The sequence below is a fragment of the Brassica napus genome, chromosome A1 (assembly GCF_020379485.1).
Source record: "Brassica napus cultivar Da-Ae chromosome A1, Da-Ae, whole genome shotgun sequence".
NCBI classification, from domain to species: domain Eukaryota; kingdom Viridiplantae; phylum Streptophyta; class Magnoliopsida; order Brassicales; family Brassicaceae; genus Brassica; species Brassica napus.
Genome location: NC_063434.1, coordinates 21,189,313 through 21,208,008, shown reverse-complemented (window position 1 = coordinate 21,208,008; position 18,696 = coordinate 21,189,313). Strand labels below are relative to the sequence as shown.

General features: G+C 32.7%; 2 protein-coding genes across 3 annotated transcripts; one reads left to right on the top strand and one right to left on the bottom strand.

The window, feature by feature from the left end:
- Nucleotides 1–224: 224 nt before the first annotated feature.
- Nucleotides 225–1,754, bottom strand: LOC106432451 (myb-related protein 305-like). Its single transcript, XM_013873288.3, has 2 exons — nt 1,194–1,754; nt 225–1,045 (listed from the first exon to the last, which is right to left on the bottom strand). Exons 1-2 carry the CDS (start codon nt 1,472–1,474, stop codon nt 502–504), a joined length of 825 nt encoding a protein of 274 aa, XP_013728742.2. The 5' UTR covers nt 1,475–1,754; the 3' UTR covers nt 225–501.
- Nucleotides 1,755–16,900: 15,146 nt separating this feature from the next.
- Nucleotides 16,901–18,696, top strand: LOC106432431 (syntaxin-32-like). 2 transcript variants are annotated; one of them, XM_013873269.3, is made up of 5 exons: nt 16,901–17,316; nt 17,424–17,674; nt 17,776–17,948; nt 18,091–18,285; nt 18,363–18,696. In XM_013873269.3, exons 1-5 carry the CDS (start codon nt 17,073–17,075, stop codon nt 18,520–18,522), a joined length of 1,023 nt encoding a protein of 340 aa, XP_013728723.2. In that variant the 5' UTR covers nt 16,901–17,072; the 3' UTR covers nt 18,523–18,696. The 2 variants fall into 2 exon arrangements, with proteins under 2 accessions (XP_013728723.2, XP_013728722.2); XM_013873268.3 differs by having other exon boundaries at nt 16,902–17,316; nt 18,088–18,285.

Sequence of the window (18,696 nt, the reverse complement as noted above, 5' to 3'; positions counted from 1 at the left end):
ATCAAAACATCATCTATTATGAAACAACAAAAATCTTTTAAAACATTGCAATAGAGGGAGTATTTTGGAGTCTTTTTATATTAATTGAATAGTGAGTACGATTGATAAAAGCCCACTTAGGCTTAACAGTAAACCCTAAACGTTTACAAAGTAATAATAACGTCTATATCTCTCTTTTTTTGTGCACCCGTCCATACTTCTTCAATTATTAAACTCTGCTCTCATCAAGAAGATATTTCTCCTAAAATTTGCAAGTTACAATACTTTATTTGATCAACTTAATAAGACTATTCTTCCATAGACGTTCTACTACATCACTCGTTAACTTGGCTTTGCCCAAATAAGCTTCTTATAACATCACACACAATTGATAACAAAACTACTAAAGTAAACCCAAAATCAGAAAAGATAAAAACAAAACCAAACTCAAACTTAACCGAACTTGTCAGTCAAGTTTCATATTTTTGGTTTCCGGTAGGTAAATGACACTTTGAAGTCAAATTAACAAAAGGGTACGCCCAAGTTCTGGAAACAGGGTTTCCTTGGGACGCAAGCACCATCATTAAAGCTTCCTTGTCCTTCCAAATCCAGATTCCACAAACCATCCCAAATCCCGTATTCTTCATGTACATTAGCCTCAGGCAATGGCACTGGAACCACTGGGAAAACCCCATTACCATTTGATTCATAACCAGAGCTTGTTGATGAATGTGTGATCGGATGAGGAACATAGAACGCACCGCCTTCACCACTACTACCGCTACTACTAGTACTGAAGTTACTATCACCATTGTTGTGGTTGTTTTCATCTTCTAGTAAAGACATGATCTTTTTCATGTCGATTTGGTTTAATTGAAGCAACTGTTGTTCTTGCTGATACTCCATCTGTCTTTGCTGCTGAAACTGTTGCCTCTTCAAGATTCTGTTTTTCGTCTTCTCCGCATTGTTAGTTGGAGATTTTGTCTTCTTCTTGAAATGGGTTCTCCAATAGTTCTTGATCTCGTTGTCTGTTCTTCCCGGTAAACTACGAGCGATTGTTGACCACCTACAATTACAAACTAATCAGACAATAAACCACTGAAAAAAATAAAAAGACACAAGCTAATTATTTGAGTAAGGCTACACGCTTAACTATAACATTAAAATAAATATAAAACGAACGCAAATAAACAAGTAAATCTTAAATTAATTACCTGTTGCCCCACTTAGCATGTAACTCAAGGATAATTGTTTCTTCATGAGGAGTGATTTGTCCTCTCTTCAGGTCTGGTCTCAAGTAATTAACCCATCTTAACCTACAGCTTTTGCCATTTCTCTTCAACCCTGCGAGCCTTGCAACAGAGTTCCATCGGCCTTCACCGTGAAGCCGCACATAATCGATCAAAAGACGGTCTTCTTCGGCAGTCCAAGGCCCTTTTCTCCAACCTTCTTCTACTATTCCCCATCCTGCTCCCATCACTCCCCACAAACTCATCCTTTGTTTTTTATTTTTCTCCTTAAGCTAAAAAGAGAAGTACTGTCTTAGATCTCTTTAGGTCTCTTTATCTTATGAAACCTAAGTGTTCCTCTGTTTTGGCTTTGCGTTATGTTGTGTTATGTTTTCTCTCTGCCCATTTCAGTATTTATATATGCACCCACTAACTCTACGTCCTTGGCTCCACCACCTAATTTGTTTGTTTTCTATAGAGATAGAAACTAGTGACGAGAAAAAGATTTTTTTAATTTCTAGAGTAATGTTCTTTCTCGAATCAAAATTATAAGGTTATATCACTATCTAAAGCAAGATTCTATGGAAATTTACAATATATACACTTTCCAATCTCATATTCCAAAATAGCTCTACAAACTCTTAATTAGTAATAAGAATAACTAATCTATTCAGCAAATGTTATCCAAAAATAAAAAGGAATTATAAATGTAGGCATAGAAGGAAAAAAGGAATAATACAAAGGTAAAGAAAACAAGGGTTAGAACTTGCAAGTTGCAACTATGTAGAACTTGGGTACCTCTTTTCACAGGTCGTTTTCATAAGACTCGTATATATCATTTCGTCCGTCCATTCAAGTCTTTATCCTCTCAATTCCAAAGACATCAGCATCCAAGAGTTACTAAACTGCCCTTTCTTGTTGGTACATTGTTTTGGATTTAAAGTAGGGATATAATCTAAATCGAACCAAACCAAAGTTGAGCCAAGCACTAAACCATCAGTTAATCAAATGAAAACTAGACCATGGGTCGGATTGTTAACCCTACTTTTAGTGGTTTACTAGTTATACTTAATCACCAAACTTCATCATCTTTTGTGAACACCAACAAGGATATTACAGGCTATTAATTAAACATTATCAGTAATCATGCAGGATTAAAGATATAATGTTTAGGCATAAGGTAACATGGTCTAACCGAGCATCAAATCCAATAGAATAATCCTTATATGCTAAAGCTATTTCGAACTTATATCACGTCGCCACGTTATATGATTTAGGAGTTATTGCAATGATATTAATTATAGGTATTGTTATTATTTAACTTAATTAATATTTTCTTTAAAAGCACAACTAAAGTAAAAAATTTGATGGTGCTTGATTATTTTACGGTGATACACATAACTGAACCACTAAGGTTTCTCCAAGTGTCGAGGAGAATCATGTATGCGATCTTATACTAATCTTTGTTGTTTGTCTTATAGGATTCGTTGGATTCCACATAAGAAATTATGGTCATATACTATAGAAATAAACTAAATAATTACGAAAGAGATTATGGTCTTTGTGCGTCACCATGAGACAGGTGGTCTTGTAATTCTCTGTCTCTTAGATATTTATAAGATTGTAAGTACTTTCTCTTCTTATTTTCTTGTAATAGTTTATGATCATTTTAAAAATCAATGCCTAGTGTTAACATCTTCTCCAAAGAAATATCTACCAAAATAGTACTGAAAAGCGTGTGGTTGGATCAACAGTTGGTTTCAGTTCCATCTCTGCATATTTCAAACTAACTTAAAACCAAAATTATCGAGTATTTTTTGTTTCTAAAATACAGCTAGCATTAAGCTTATGTGTCTATATTGGAAGTTATTTATCAATTTATAACAGGACTCTTGAGTTTAATTGTTCTAAAGTCCATGGCAAAACTAGTCTTGGTGTACGCGAATTAGAAATTTAATACGACTCTCGAATATTTTGTATTTATACGATAAGAAACATAGTAGCTAATTACTATCGTACTGTCAAATATTTCAATTATAGGTTATCAATTTATTACAAAATCAATCCATTTAATTTTTCTTGTGGCATGTTAGACCGCAAATGTTTTTTTAACAGTATCAACTTTACAATAATTCTTCTGAGTTTGATAATAATATTGTTTTCTTCCAAAAATTAAGTATTTAATTTTTAATTCGTCAAAAAAAATTAAGTATTTCATTGGACTTCTAACTTCTTTATATATTGATTACCGGAGCATTTTTAGTTTTATAAAATAAAGCATCTCCAATTATGTCTAAATGCATACTTTAATTTGCTTAAAACAATTTCTGAATTTCAAAAATAATGCTCTCAAGACATCATAACTAAAAATGCTTAACATTGTAGCTATAAATCTATCAATTTTGTTTATCGGTATACATTAAAAAGAAAATAAATTTAAAATGTTTTCTTAGACTTGATGCCCTAATCAACAGTTTCGGTAGCTTGCTCTGGACCGGCCCTGGCAGTGATTATCAAGTACTTCGGAAGTATCATATTGATATCACCAGTGATTTGTTGATGCATTCATGCATATGTGAGGGCTTTCCAACAATATCCATTGTTATAGCAACATTTTTGTATTGTTATATATTTGAACCTAGTGCTAAAGGTGCAGATTCTTTTTTTTTTTTGTGAACAAGGTGCAGATCTTCTTTCTATTCTACAATTATACATGAAATATCAAAGAGTAGTTGCATATATGAAAGTACCTCAAGGCTCAGAGACTACGGACAGAAATGGCGTGCTTGTAAACGTCAGCAATATCATTCACTGATTATAATAAACGATTTCTTTTTTTTTTCTTTTTTTTTTGAAACAAAATAAACGATTTCTTAGATGAATGATTATACACTAATCAGTTTTTTAATTAGACATTATTAATTATTTAACTGAATCATCTATTAAACAATTCGTCGTTGGAGATCATTTAAACTCCGTGTTTCGTACGAGTTTTTGTATTATTTGTGACTTTTGTACTGCAAAGCATGTGATTTTCCTAAGATATGCTTTTAAGATAATAAATGTTTTTTTGTATGTCTTATCAGGAGAAAGCTATATTTTTATTTAACTTTTGTTATTTTTATAAAAAAAGAAATCTTAAGAGTCGCTTTTGGAATGTCAAGGTAGAACATCACTAAATTAATTTAAATTAGGATGAATAGTGTTTTTATTGGGTGGAAGTATTCTTAGTCGAGTGGCTAGACTAAAAGTTCATTAATGTTTTTACACTATAAAACAATAAGTACGATCAAATAGATTCCATTGGACGGTAAAATTGTCGGCCGTAGAATCGTGTATAATAGTATAATTATCCAGCTTTAAAAAGAGAATAGTGTTTTTTTTTTAACTGTGGATTACTTTTTTAATAGTACTCTGTATTATCACTCGAACAGTTGTGACAAACTTACGCTAAAACGTTATAACAAGTTAACAATGATTTAGAGTCGTACAAGAAACTAAAATAAACTGTGACAAAAAACATGGCAATTCAATATTGTTGGGGCAAAGGATACAAAAAGGTGATAATTGAAATTGATTGCAGGAAAGCTATTGATATTCTACAGAATAGAATGCTATATTTCGATCTATATAACTGGACAAGAGAGATACACTGGTGGCAATCAAAAATGCAGGAGCTAAAAATACAATGGATTCCTCGAGAAGCAAATGGTGTAGCAGATAAATTGGCAAAGGAGCATAACCTTAACGCGTCACCTTTCGTTTTTCATTCATATGTTCCAACTTGTATTTCTTCTATGCTACGTGCTGATTATGTAAACTCAAGGTTAATTTAATAAAAGAATGACGTTATAAAAAAAAATAATAAATATTTCGAATCCATCGTTTCCGCGTGAACTTGGCATTGGCAAGTATTTTCATCAAATCATCGTTTTCTTTTGAGTTAACTAAATATTACTTTCGACATTTTTTAATTATATGTTTGTCTTCAAAGATAAAGTTTGCACGATTCTATGAAACATATTAACTATAATAATGTTGTCGTTCTTAAAAAAAAATTATAATAATGTTGTTCTTATCTTAAGTTGAAAGTGCAGGATGTGTACTTGCTTATGCCAATAGGCTTCTAGAATCTCGATATCTTGTTGGTAGGGTTGGACATGATTATTTGTTATATAGATTATACTTGTTATTTATCCCGTACTCTCCCTTTGAAAAATCAAATACTGAGGTTCCGAATAGTAATTGCGGTTTGAACGGTGGAGAACAAGCGGTTCAACTGCGGTGCAGTTTTAACAGTAATAAAAACGTATAGATATATGATATATGTAAAGATTTTTGTTATTGTTAACTGCGGTGCAGAGCGAAGCGGTTGTAAATATTCGAAGCTTTAGTATTGTGAAATAATGATTAAAAAGTTTATTACTTGTGTGTAATACGGATGAAGTATCAATATAATTATATTTTGGATATATAGTAAAATTAATTTCAAATAAAGATTGATCATAAGAAAATCTTTCAATTATCTTTATAACGAATAAATCCTTCAACCTATTATCTTTTAATGTCAACGTTTCCTCCATCAATAAATTTGATATTCCATAGAGAAAAAGAATATCCTCTGTCAAAAATATCGTCAAATATGGATAAAAACTGTCAAGTGAAAACTACGTAACTGTTAAAGAAAAGTTACATACTTTTAGTAACAAAAACTGTTAAATAAAGATGGATCATAGGAAAACTCATCAATAATTTTATAAAGATTAAACCTTCTATCTAAAATAATTTAGGGAAAATTGTTAAATCAGAACAAAAATTCAGTATGATTATCCCTTTTGATATAAAAACTATTTTGTCTACTTTTTCTCTCTTTTTTTTTTCTTTACCTTTTCCAGTTCTAAAAATTAATAAAATAAATAGTTTTATGGATCAAAAAATTATAAAAAATAGAAACAATTGATAAAACATCCGTATACACAAACTGGTATTTTTTTGGTTGAAAACTAAATAAATTAAATTTTAAAATTAAGTTCTAATAAAAAAATAATTCATGTTTTACGGAAAATGGATTAGTAGAAAATGAAGTCTATATTAAACAAGTTTGTCTACTTTTTGTAGAACGAACAATCTACTTTTACTTAAAATTCTAAATAGGGAAAATGTGAATTCAACTAATTGTAAAGATATCTATTTTTTGTCGATGCAGCTTCTACTTTTATTACGTATTTTACAACTCGCGAAATGTGAAATCTAAACATTACTCTGACGACTACATGAGGTAAAATCTGCTTATGAAATTTTTGTCTTCCTTCTATGCAGTGTAGAAAGTGTCATCTACGAATAAAAAACCCCGATTTTTGAAACAAATTAGGAAATTTCAGTTAAGAATATATTCTAAAAATATTTGAAATATTCTAACTTCATAAAACGTGTATATTTGGTCACAGAAATATTCTAAAAATATTTGTAATCTATGTGCTTGCCTAAAACGTTACAAACATATAATATTGACTAAAAATTATATATGTATATTTATTTTTATTTTTATTAATATATTTATTTATAGAATTATTTGAAATTCAATTGTGTATATCACGGAGAATATATAAATGTTATTGTCCATGCTATGCATGATAATATTTTATTTTTAATTAACATTATATATTAAAGGTAATAATCGAATTTAAGTATATAAGTATAGTAAAAAAAATATTGGTATATGAGTGTTACTTATTCTAACTATTTAATTATTTTTCAAATATGATTAAACATTTAAAATATTTAATAAAAGTTTAAGATATTTAAATAATTTATAAAATAGTTAACATACCTAAAAATTATTGAATATCGACTAAAAACTTTTAGTCGATATTTTGGAAATATCTGTTTGTAAATTTAAATTGTTGTGCTCTTATCTATTTCATCGTCTAGAGCTAGGGCTTCCCTTCTGCTCTTGTCTGCAGGGAAGAATGTTTGTTGGTCGGGTTGGTGTCATTCTGGTTCCGCTCCGCGCCTCCGCCTTCTTCTCGGGTTTGTTTCGCTTGAAACTTGTGGAATAGAGTAGGCTGCATATTTGGTTTGTTCCTCATGTTTCTGCCCTCTTTTCGGTTTGATTATTGAGTAGTTCGAGCTTGTTCGCAATGTTACTTTGGTTATGTTTCTTGGAGCTGAACTCAGGTGGCAGCTTGTATTGCCACATGCGTGACAAAGAAAGAACGCTATCAGTCCTTTATTGTGTGCAATGGACCTGCGTTGTCAAATCACCTCATTGTGTGTGCTTCAGTAAATACTTAGAGTTTGGGATAGGCTTTCCTAAAACCCACTGAATGCCACAATAGCTAACCCTCAATGGATCCTCACTCTCTATTAATGAGGTATGTCTTTGACTCGCTGGAATTCTTCTGTTACACAAATGCCTATTGGTATCTTGATCTTTCTGCAACTTTTGTTTCTTTGAATTTGTTTTTGTTGGCTTTTGGCTATGTACGAACCGTACATTTTCTATTCAAATATATTAGTGTTAAAAAAAATACTTACTTCAAACGATTCAAATACAAACAATAAATAAATTACTTTAGCGGATCAAACTAAATAGCAAATACATTGGGAAATAGTAAATACATACGCGGAGCTCAGCCATACTTGTTCTAATAGTTTCAAAAAAAATTCCAAGAAATCATAAAATTACATTAGATTAATTTAAATATAGAAGGCGTGTGATTCTATTCTTGGCTTCTTTTTTTTGTCAACGTATGAAAAAACTACGAGTTTCTATCCGCTTCCCGCAGCCAAAGGACTTTACTCTTTTGTCTTCAGAATATTTCCTCAGCATTAAGAGCCTCATATAGTTATTTCCGTGCTTCTCCCATATTCTCAGTGGTGGAATAGTCATTTGATTACAATTTTTAACTTTTTGTTTAAGTTCATCCACTTGTTTTTTGAATTTATGTTATTTTCTCTCTTCCGTTGACTCAAAGCTCCCGAAAATTCGATATATGCTCCATAGTATCTGTATCAGTCGGGAGGTCCATTGAGTTCCATCATTCGAGAATAACTTGCCTAATTTCTTCGCTATCCAAACATCGTTTATCAAACCTGAATTTTTCCTTTTTCTGATTGGTTTGGGAGGAATGTTTGCTAGAACCTGACGATGATCTGATTCCATAGACGCAAGTACTTAATAGAAGAATGAGGAAATTTATCATGCCAATATTCATTTCCTACTCCCCGATCTAAATGACACCGGACCGCTTCTTTCCGATTCACGAGAGCATATTTCCAGTAAATGGAAACTCCATCATTCTGCAGTCATTTAACATCTGTTTGAAAGGTTTTGTGTTTGAAAAATGTGTAAGGCATTCTCACACTTAATATATTCTTTCTAAAGCATGATCTTTTATCTAATGATTGTCTATGTCAATTATATGAGTATTTGTGAAAATACATTTTTTGAAAATCATCCATAAAGTTACATCAACAGAAGTTAAAACATAATGATATGCACAAAGAATTGAAAGAAAAATATATGCTGAAAGTTATATTAAAAATCTTTTAAATCGAATTAGTTATTGAATTTAACAATTATATCTAATCCAAACCTTAAGTACTTCACCAGATAGATAAACCTGGTCTGAGCTAGCTCTTCCAATCATTGAAATCGAGTCACTATTTAGGAAAAGGAATTGAACCCATGAACTGAAGACGACAGTATTCTCAAATGAAGAATTTGATGTTAAAATATAGCAAATATCCAATAAGACCATACGGCTATGTATATACTTATTTGCTAACAACTTTATTATAGACGATTATACAATAGACAAATCTATCTGTCTTACGAGGATTTACGTTTGACTGTATCACCTAAACCGTCCTATAGGATCCACGCTTGAAGGTACTCTTTTTGCTATACTGCAGAGATCTCTTATAAGTTTTTCTCCATTAATCTACATAATTCTATTTTTTCTGAAACTCGAAACCCAGACCTTCAAATGTAAAAGCATTAATGAACCATTAGTCAAATCACTAAACTAAATAGACTTCCTCCTAACAACTATCTAATGAGGCTAGAGTGGGAGATTACTTTATATAAAATGCTAACTAGGTATTAACTTTTTAAGGAAGCCGCCACACAAATATGTAGTAACAGTTAGCCAAAATTCTTCTTTTTTTTGAGAAAAAGTTAGCCAAAATTTCTAGCAAAAGAATCATAAAGCTTTTTGGGCCCCTATCCGTTTTTGTATATATGATGATTAAGAGTTTCACTAGTATACAAAATATAAGCATACAGTTTAACATTTAATTATGTTAATTATACACGTATAGCTAATGTCACTATATACATCTATATCCTGATAAAAAGTACTTGGGTCATATAGTTTACGAACTAAGTAAATATGCTTTTAATAAGAATGATTCTCAAATCTTCACAAGTGGGGGATTAGATAGATATCTATTCTAGATTTGCTATCCAAAACCACTCGTTTATATAAGCCTTTCTATAAAAAACTCTAACGACATTATATCTATATATACTATCTACCTTCCGCTAACAGCTAACTACAAGATATGCTATAAATGCGACAACGTAACTGAAGATTTGTTTTCTGCCAAAAATTATGGCTATATATTAATTAGCGACTTACATTTACTATTGTTCAAATAAAAGCATGCTGGAAATAAGCATGGCACTTGTTCTATTTTACGAAAGTATTGGTAGTTTAGTGGTCGTGGTCCTGGAAGGAGATTAATTCCTATATGTTCCGGATTCAAACCATTTTAGTATGACGTACTATTTTTAAAACGAAATTTTAAAATACTAACTCCGCGTATGTGGAAAATTAAGGCATAAGATCCAAAACTTCCACGGTAAATAAAAAATAGCAGGCACTTGTTATTGTTAACCAACCATATTAATAGCCCATCATAAAAAAAAAACTGAACTTATTAAAAAGATGAAACGCATGAACGATAGGGGAACGCACATATTATGGTGACCTCATAGATAGTAATAGTGTTTTAAAACAAATAAAATAAGCAAAACTTTGATCATGCTATCCATATAGTGGACCAAAGGGTTGGACCATATATCCAGACTACAAAATCTTATCTAACTCGTCTCAAGAAATTGTCAGATCCGAATGTTTCGATAGAAGGTCATATGTACAGAATGACAAAATAGTTCTCATGTAACTCATTTTTCCTTAGATCAAACTCATGTGACTAATGTAGTCGACATGAAAACATAGTCTACTCTTAAATGAAAAAAACACTTTTGACTCATCTTATTATACAACAAAAGCATTTTATCATTGATTCAAAAATGTTGTTTATAGAGCTTGCTAAAAAATATACCAAAGGAAAGAAATCTGTCTTTTTTGGGTACCTCGAGCAGAGAAATCTGCTTTAACGTTATTGAGATGAATCCGTCGAACTAACTCTTTTAACGTTATTGAGATGAATCCGTCGAACTAACTCTTCAGATATTAAAAAATATATATATATATAGGGCAAATCTCCAAAATAGCACATTTCTAAGTTTATATCACAAAAATAGCACTCAAAAACTAAAATGACCAAAATAGCATTTTATCTTTTGAAAAATTTAAATTTTTTTATTTTTCAAAATTTGAAATCTTATCACCAAAACCTCACTTCTCAACTCTAAACCCTAAAACCTAAACTCTAAACCCTAAACCCTAAATTCTAAACCCTGAACCCCACCCCTTGAGTGCTATTTTTGTGACTTTTGGCCTTGAGTGCTAGTTTGGGAACAAAAACTTGATTTAATACTATTTTAGTCTTTTTCTCATATATATATCTTCAGATATTTAATTTACGTAGTGAGCTCGTTTGCAAAAGCATGCTATTCTCTCGGGCACACAACCATTCAGTAGCGTGTAGCCAAATTTGAACATATTGTTATTACGTCTTATCAAACTTCACATTTTCTATACTACGCCCCCTGATTTGAAGCGTGGACAAATTCTTTAGTCTCTCTAGAGACCAGAGATCTAACAAATCATACATTTGTTTATGTTGAAGGTACACATGATCCTCAAATTTCGTTTTCTCAACCTTGTGTTGCCACTGCCCTTTTTAATAGAAATGTTATCAAGTTGAAGAATAAATTCAACACATACATTATATTTTTTTGTTTTATTTTGTATAGACATCAGTATCATTCCTACATCAGTAATTATATAGTTTATTGTATTTCATTTTCCCTTTAATCATCCATCAAAAGAACGTTCTCATCAGGAATATTAAGTATAGGTTGATCGAGTTAATCGCACTTATAAAAGTGTGTTAGTATAAATCCAGATAGAGATAACTTTTTCTCGTACGAAAATAACTGTTTGTAATTTAAATTCCCAACCTAGAATTTCGAATATCGTTTGCTTTGATTTGTAATGTTTTACTGCCGTGGTACATCGTATACCATTTCATGTAACCATCTGGTGGCACTGGAAGGTAATATATCACCATTTTTAGCACATCACCAACTTTTACTACTATTTTGTATCGTTTCTAACTATGCTGACATTTCGTATTTCTCTTTTATACCATCCATCCAACCTTCTATGGTTGAGTTTGTACTGCAAACTTAAGTTTCTTTTGTTAATAATGGAAGCTCCGTATTTTAGCTCTGTAATCTCTTCTAGGGCATCAATCACTCTTTAGAAATTCTAATTTCAAAAATAACATTCTGTAGAAAAGAAGATCTGTAACCATGACATAAGTGAACCTTCACACTACTACCAAACCATCAAAGTTTTGGTTTCTTACTTAAGTTGAATATTTGGTCTTAGACATGTGTAACAGTATAAAAATTGGAATGATTCCAGCATGGACGGACGAAAAAACCGTTTTGTTTTATAGATTATCCATAATTATGGGAAGGTTTGAAATGATAAACTTTTTATCCGACTTTTGTTTCGTCATCATCAAGTGAATAACCTTCTTTAAGTTACTGGAAAGCAAGAAACGAGCCTTTCAGAACGGTTGTTTTCGAGTTAGATAATAGAGAATAAACGTATAAAGAAACAACATAAACAATAATGCTCTCAGAAGAATAAACTTTGTCTGGAAAGAACATTAGGTAACATAGTAAAATCACAAGATTAAACGTAATAATTATAATATATTATGAGGGTATAGTCATAATCAGGCTAATCTTTAGGATAAAAATAATTTATCTCACCGGCCTAGCGTTATGTCGGTTTTGTGTCTTTTAGTGATACATGTCCACTTGACCCAAAAAAAAGAGTGATACATGTCCATTTCGTTGCTTTAGTAGATTATCTATGGCACACGAAAATTTTGGTGGGTATAGATGATCGAAGATGTACTGAAATTATCAAATTATATTCGTTTTACAAATTTTTGATTTTGTGTATGTCAGTGGATTTTCTAATCATTTCGGTAAAAGGTGTGGTCAAATAATATATCAAATTTGATGCAAATGAGTGTTAAAGAGACAAAACACTTTAAAAATGATCAAGTGCAGGGATAAGGAATTCATGAATACTTCATGAAACATTTTCGTATATCCAAGCTTGTAACATATGAAAATTGCAGGGAAACTCAATAGTTCTGAAGTTTTCTTACAGTTTAAATCCTTTGTCTGTACCAGGGTATCTTTCAAATAATTTGGAAACAAACGAAGTTGACAAGCCACAACACACATTCAACTACATTTTTTTACAGAAAGAATATCTAGTACAAAACGTAAGATTGGATATATATATATACAAACTAATTATGCAAATATAATGCATCCTAACCGCTAGTGACAGCAAATCTGGTTTGGCTGTTAAACACTAAAGACCAATCCACCTTAAGCTGCCTTTTTTACTTTGACGAAAACCCATTTTTATGAATTGTAAAATAGATTACGTACCCTTTCCTTTAATTACTTTATTAATTGCTCTTAAACCTTATATACCTAACGAGTAAGACGATTTTAATACATTTCCTTACCTCAACTCAATTGGTTGAAAGAGAGGATACATTGTCTTTTCCATATACGACATTCCAGTCTAGTGAATGGATTGAAAAGTCTAGAAGATAGAGAGCGATATGAATATTTTAGAAAATGAGAGATGTAGAGTAGAAGTGAAAAGCTTGAGGTTGAGAATGGTGGGGTTCATATAGCATCATCATCTTGCACACGAGTGCCAATACAAATCTTTTCCTTTTTTGCCAAAAACAAATCTTCTTTGTTTATATAATTAGTGTTGGTAGGCAAATTATTACATCATTCTTCTAAAATATTCTTTCTTCTTTCTGCTACGAAGTAGAAAAGAACTCCCCACAAATTCTTATTACATCACTTAAGTTTCATTTCTGAATAGCCTGATTAATTATTTTCAAACCTATGCACATTAGTTTTTTGTAAATACTTAAATGTATATAATGAACAACATAAACATAACATATAAGACTATCTATAACTTTAAAAATGTGGCCATTAGTTTTAGACTACTATACTATCACAACCGGTCTTTGAGTCGAGCTAATCAAACTTATGATTGATCATCTATTTTGGTATGTTGTTTACATATGATGTTTTTTATTATTATACGTGGCCACGTTAAACCGGCCAACTTATTATGACCTGAGTTGAAGGCTTGTTTGGGCATTTTTGCAAATCATAAAAATTTCCAGCTCCCAGTTAAATTTTGTTAGTAAAACATAAAATTTCAAGAAAGAGTTTAAATAAGAGTCAAGAAGATAAACGGCTTTCTAATTTTCTTTTCGTTTGGTAACAGAACGGGTTTGTAAATATTTACATAAAATCTGTGAATACATGCTAAAAGATAAAAAACAGGATTAGAACCACGTGATCATACCCTCCTTTAATGAATCAAGTATATTATGAAGTTAGATTGCGTGCGCTATAATTGTCGTACATAAACCTGCTTTTGTCACAACTTTATTGCTGTTTAGGAGCTAGAACGACATACTGGTGTCGATCTTTTGTCGGTTGCCCATATCTTCTTTCTTTTGTATTTGGGCTTGAAGAAAACATCCTTCTTACCTTGTGTCTTTGCTTCACTACTGTTTACAAACCCCCTTTGTGGCAGGTGGAACATACAACCCAAGTCTACGAGAAGCAAAGAATGGTTGGTGCGTTAAGGAATTTGTGAAAGTGCCATCAAATTGTTCAGCACCTGGAATTTGATGAACCACTAAGGCACCAAGTACAACTCTGTTCATGAACATAGTGAAAATTCGTATAAAAATGTTTCGGTTTGATTGTGGTGAATTGGATTCTTTGATAAGTAAACCACATATATTTTATCACTGTATACTCTATGTATGACTAGTAACGAGAACCCCATTTATCAAATAATAGTAGCAATCAACTTCAATTTTACAGCCCTATCGGACAAAGTACAATATTCTGCTTCAGTGGAAGAGTGTGAAATTGTGAGATTGCGTATAGCAGACCAGAAGATTAAATTTGAGCTAAGAAAAGTGTAGAAACCCTGGTACACCTCTGTGTCTCTTGGTAACAAGTTCAATCAGTAACTATAATCGTGAGTAGTGAAATCAGTATTATATGCAAGGTTTATTCCCAGTCAATGTGCATCTTTAAAATAGTGTTTAATGCACTTTAGATTGGAGAAGTCATCGATTTAGGAGAATGCATCTTCTAGCAGACATAGTTCACCGCATATTGTATGTCGGGTGTACTGAAGCTTCCCAACAAAACTCTAAAGCTATGTTGATTTTGAAAACAACTCTTCCTGACAATGCACTTTACCTAGTTCCAAAGGAAGATGGATAAGCATTAAAGCACAATCAGCTATTCCCACTATGATGCGTAAGTCTGATATATGATTCTCTTGGCATACGAACAGATCATCCCTCTGAAAGTATGGTTGGATACCAAGAAAATAGTGGAGAGGAATCATATCTTTCACTACAAGAAATAGCCCGATTTGCAAGAGAAAACTCTAAAAAAATCCCTTGTAAATGGACATATGCGAGGTATTTGATAATGACGGTTTTTCCTCGCAAATCTTTACTAGCAAATTATTTTTTGGTTGCTATTCCCTCGCAATCTTTAGCACATTTGCTTAGAATTCGTGAAGGAATCAGAGTATACCTTCATAATTTTGTAGTAAATTTGCAACAGAGAATTTACCCTTGCTTTGTCCAAAAAAAAAGAATTTACCCTTGCAATTCCCTAACTAATTTACAAAGTATTTGCGATGGATCCAAAATACACCCTTATAATTTTCGAGTAAATTTTCTAGGAATATTTTTTTTTTATAAATGAAAAGCATCAAAACCGGATCTATTAAAAACACAGACCTAACCCCCGGATCTAGGAATTTTATAGGAATTTGCGAAGAAGCAAGAAGTCTCCATCGCGATTTCATAAAACAAAACTTTCTTTACAAAATTAAATATATAGATAAAATTATTTAAAACAAATAAATTATAATTAACATTAAATCTGAAATTCAGCACCAAGTTATTAATCTAAACGTCTTCGGATCTGTCGTCTTTGGCTTGAATCCTAGGAGGCACGGTACTGATCTGAAGAATGCCCGCCAAATTTGGATTTTTTTTTCAGCCAGATAGCCGAGAACGACACTGTACCTATGCAAGAATCTGACTATTTTATTTCTGAATCACGCGAGCTTGATCTTTGATAATTGTCTTTGGATAACCGCTGGCAGAACCTCTCAAAGAAAACAAAATAGGAGCGGTAGCAGAGATGCTAGATATTTCTTCAGTGAATCAAGTCCATACATTCTTTCCTTTCTACGGATAGCGACTACATGTCAATTTAAAAGCTGTCAAAATAAATAAAAAATTATTAAATTTTAAAACTTGAATAAGAATTATTAGAATGTATTCAATTCAATCCTCAACATTTGAATTCTCGATATCATGTTGTAATGGCAACAACCACTAGCCTTGATTTACTTGTAAAAATAAAAAGCCATCAGTGAGGCAGTCATAAGCAAGAGGATCCTCCTCATTGATATTGCCATAAGCCAGGAGATCTATATGATAGACATCTGTTGGACCAAGGCCCATGTCCATCTATCTGATAGACATCTGTCTAGGAAAATGTGAAGTTACTAATTGTACTCTTCATCTTTATTGAGAATAAAGTTGGGCAATTTATCTGTTAATTTTGTTTTGATTCGATTTGGATATCTATAAATCTTCGAAGTAAAGTAAATACTTTTTAAATATAGTGGAGTTCTCTCAACTCTCCTTGTATTGTCAATATCCGTTAAAATGACAAAAAATCATAAATACAAAAGTTTCAGAGTCAGCTATTTATATCTACAGTTAAATATAAAATTTTAAATGTATAAATTTATGCAGTTATTATTTTAACATACTATTTAGAACATAGTGGAGTTCTCTCAACTCTCCTTGTTTTGATCTCTCTCGTACATAACCCTTTTCAAAGCTCTACACAACTTATTATAGTAAGAATTAGTTAATTAGGTTAAAGATTCTTACGACTAAGCCCGCCCACATAAACGAATCCATTAACCTCTTTCTGAAGTGGGCTTTGAGTCAAGCTAATTATTTGTTATCCGACTAGTGAAGAATTTAGCGTGACTAAGGGTTTAGGATATACCGGTTCGACTAACCGGATCAGGCCGAGTTACACATTGGACATTTTAAAAGAAAATGATAAATAGAGACACAAAATGAGAAAACTATGCCGACGCGTTGATCGGATTTAGCTCCGTTCCTTTCCTCTGCTTTTTCTTTTTTCACGATTCACTGAACCACACGGTGGCGCGATTGAAATTCAAATCGGGAAAAATTCCATCGAAACTGTGAGAGCCGAGATCCGAAGTTTCTTCTCGAACGAAGAGAATGCAAGCGAGGCATGGGCAATCGTCGTATCGAGATCGGACGGACGAGTTCTTTGGTGTCGTTGAAAGCCGGAGGAGATCGATTGCTCCAGCGGCGGAGAATAATGTGCCGCACGGTGGTGGCGGGGGAAGAAGAGAGGATCCGAGATCCGCCGCGGCAAATCAATCGGAGTTCAGCAAGAGAGCTTCTCTCATCGGTTTAGCTATCCACCAGACGTCGCAGAAGCTATCTAAGCTTGCTCAACGTAAGTTTCTTTTATTCCTGAAATCTAGAGTAACTCGCCTTGCTTTAGGATCCAACTAGTGGAAGAGTATATAGTTTATTAACTTGCCATTTTGTTGGCAAAATCAGTGGCAAAGAGGTCATCAGTTTTTGATGATCCTACCCGGGAGATACAAGAGCTTACGGTGGTGATCAAACAAGAGATCTCTGGTCTAAATGGCGCTTTACTCGACCTTCAAGCTGTACGCAACTCCCATAATGATGAAAGCAACATCTCTAGAGACACAACTACTCACTCAGCAACCGTTGTTGACGATCTGAAGAATCGCTTAATGGACACTACCAAGGAGTTTAAGGATGTTCTTACTTTGAGAACTGAGGTTCTTTTCTTTCTTTGTTTCCTTTTAGATATTTCTACTTTTGAGTAAGCAATTAGTATTTTTTTTACTGAGAGCTATCATTTACTGATCTGGTGCTGCAGAACATGAAGATTCAAGAAGATCGAATGAAAAAATTCTCGAAAATCTCTTCGAAAGAATCAGCAAACCCATTTGTTCGCCAGCGCCCTTTGGCTTCTAAGCCTTCACCTAGTCAACCTGCTCCTCTTCCATGGGCAAATGGCTCTTCTTCATCTTCTTCTCAGATAGTCCCTAGGTAATGTATTACTAATCCGATAACCATAGTTTGAAGTTTCAGAGTAGAACATGCCTTACTTCTCTGTTAATCTGGCTAAGAGTTTAGCCCAAGTTAGCGTTTATAATTGAAGACCTTTCTATATGTTCTGAGTTTACAGTAGGCAGGGAGAGGCCGAATCCTCACCATTATTGCAACAGAGTCAACAACAACAGCAGCATATGGTCCCGTTGCAAGACACATATATGCAGAGCCGAGCAGAAGCTCTACACAACGTAGAATCAACAATCCATGAGCTAGGCAATATCTTCACACAACTAGCTACCATGGTTTCTCAGCAAGGGGAGATCGCTATCAGGTTCTTAAAAACCAAAACCATGTCTTAAAATTCACTGAATATTTGTGGAAAACTTAATAAGTTGTTGGTTTGTACAGAATCGATCAGAACATGGAAGATACATTGGCGAACGTGGAAGGCGCACAGAGCCAACTGGCTAGGTATCTCAACAGTATATCGTCTAACCGATGGCTCATGATTAAGATTTTCTTCGTACTGATTGCTTTTCTCATGGTTTTCCTCTTCTTCGTTGCGTAATTTTGAGAAAAAGAAAAAGAAAAAGATTTTAAACATCAAGTCATCATTCTCTTTTCTGCCGTATCTTATTGACATGTAAAGACTAAAATAGAAAGGGATCTTTATGCTCTGTTCAGATCAGTGGAGATATATATTTTGTCTTTTTTATGTAAAATTGTTCTAACGTTTCTCAAA

Bases quoted from the DNA above. Each gene is read 5' to 3' on its own strand.
- LOC106432451 (XM_013873288.3), bottom strand. From the start codon at position 1,474: ATGAGTTTGTGGGGAGTGATGGGAGCAGGATGGGGAATAGTAGAAGAA. The intron at 1,046-1,193 runs GTAATTAATTTA...TTGTAATTGTAG, and splicing joins CATGCTAAGTGGGGCAACAG to GTGGTCAACAATCGCTCGTA.
- LOC106432431 (XM_013873268.3), top strand. From the start codon at position 17,073: ATGCAAGCGAGGCATGGGCAATCGTCGTATCGAGATCGGACGGACGAG. The intron at 17,317-17,423 runs GTAAGTTTCTTT...TGGCAAAATCAG, and splicing joins GCTATCTAAGCTTGCTCAAC to TGGCAAAGAGGTCATCAGTT. The intron at 17,675-17,775 runs GTTCTTTTCTTT...CTGGTGCTGCAG, and splicing joins TTCTTACTTTGAGAACTGAG to AACATGAAGATTCAAGAAGA.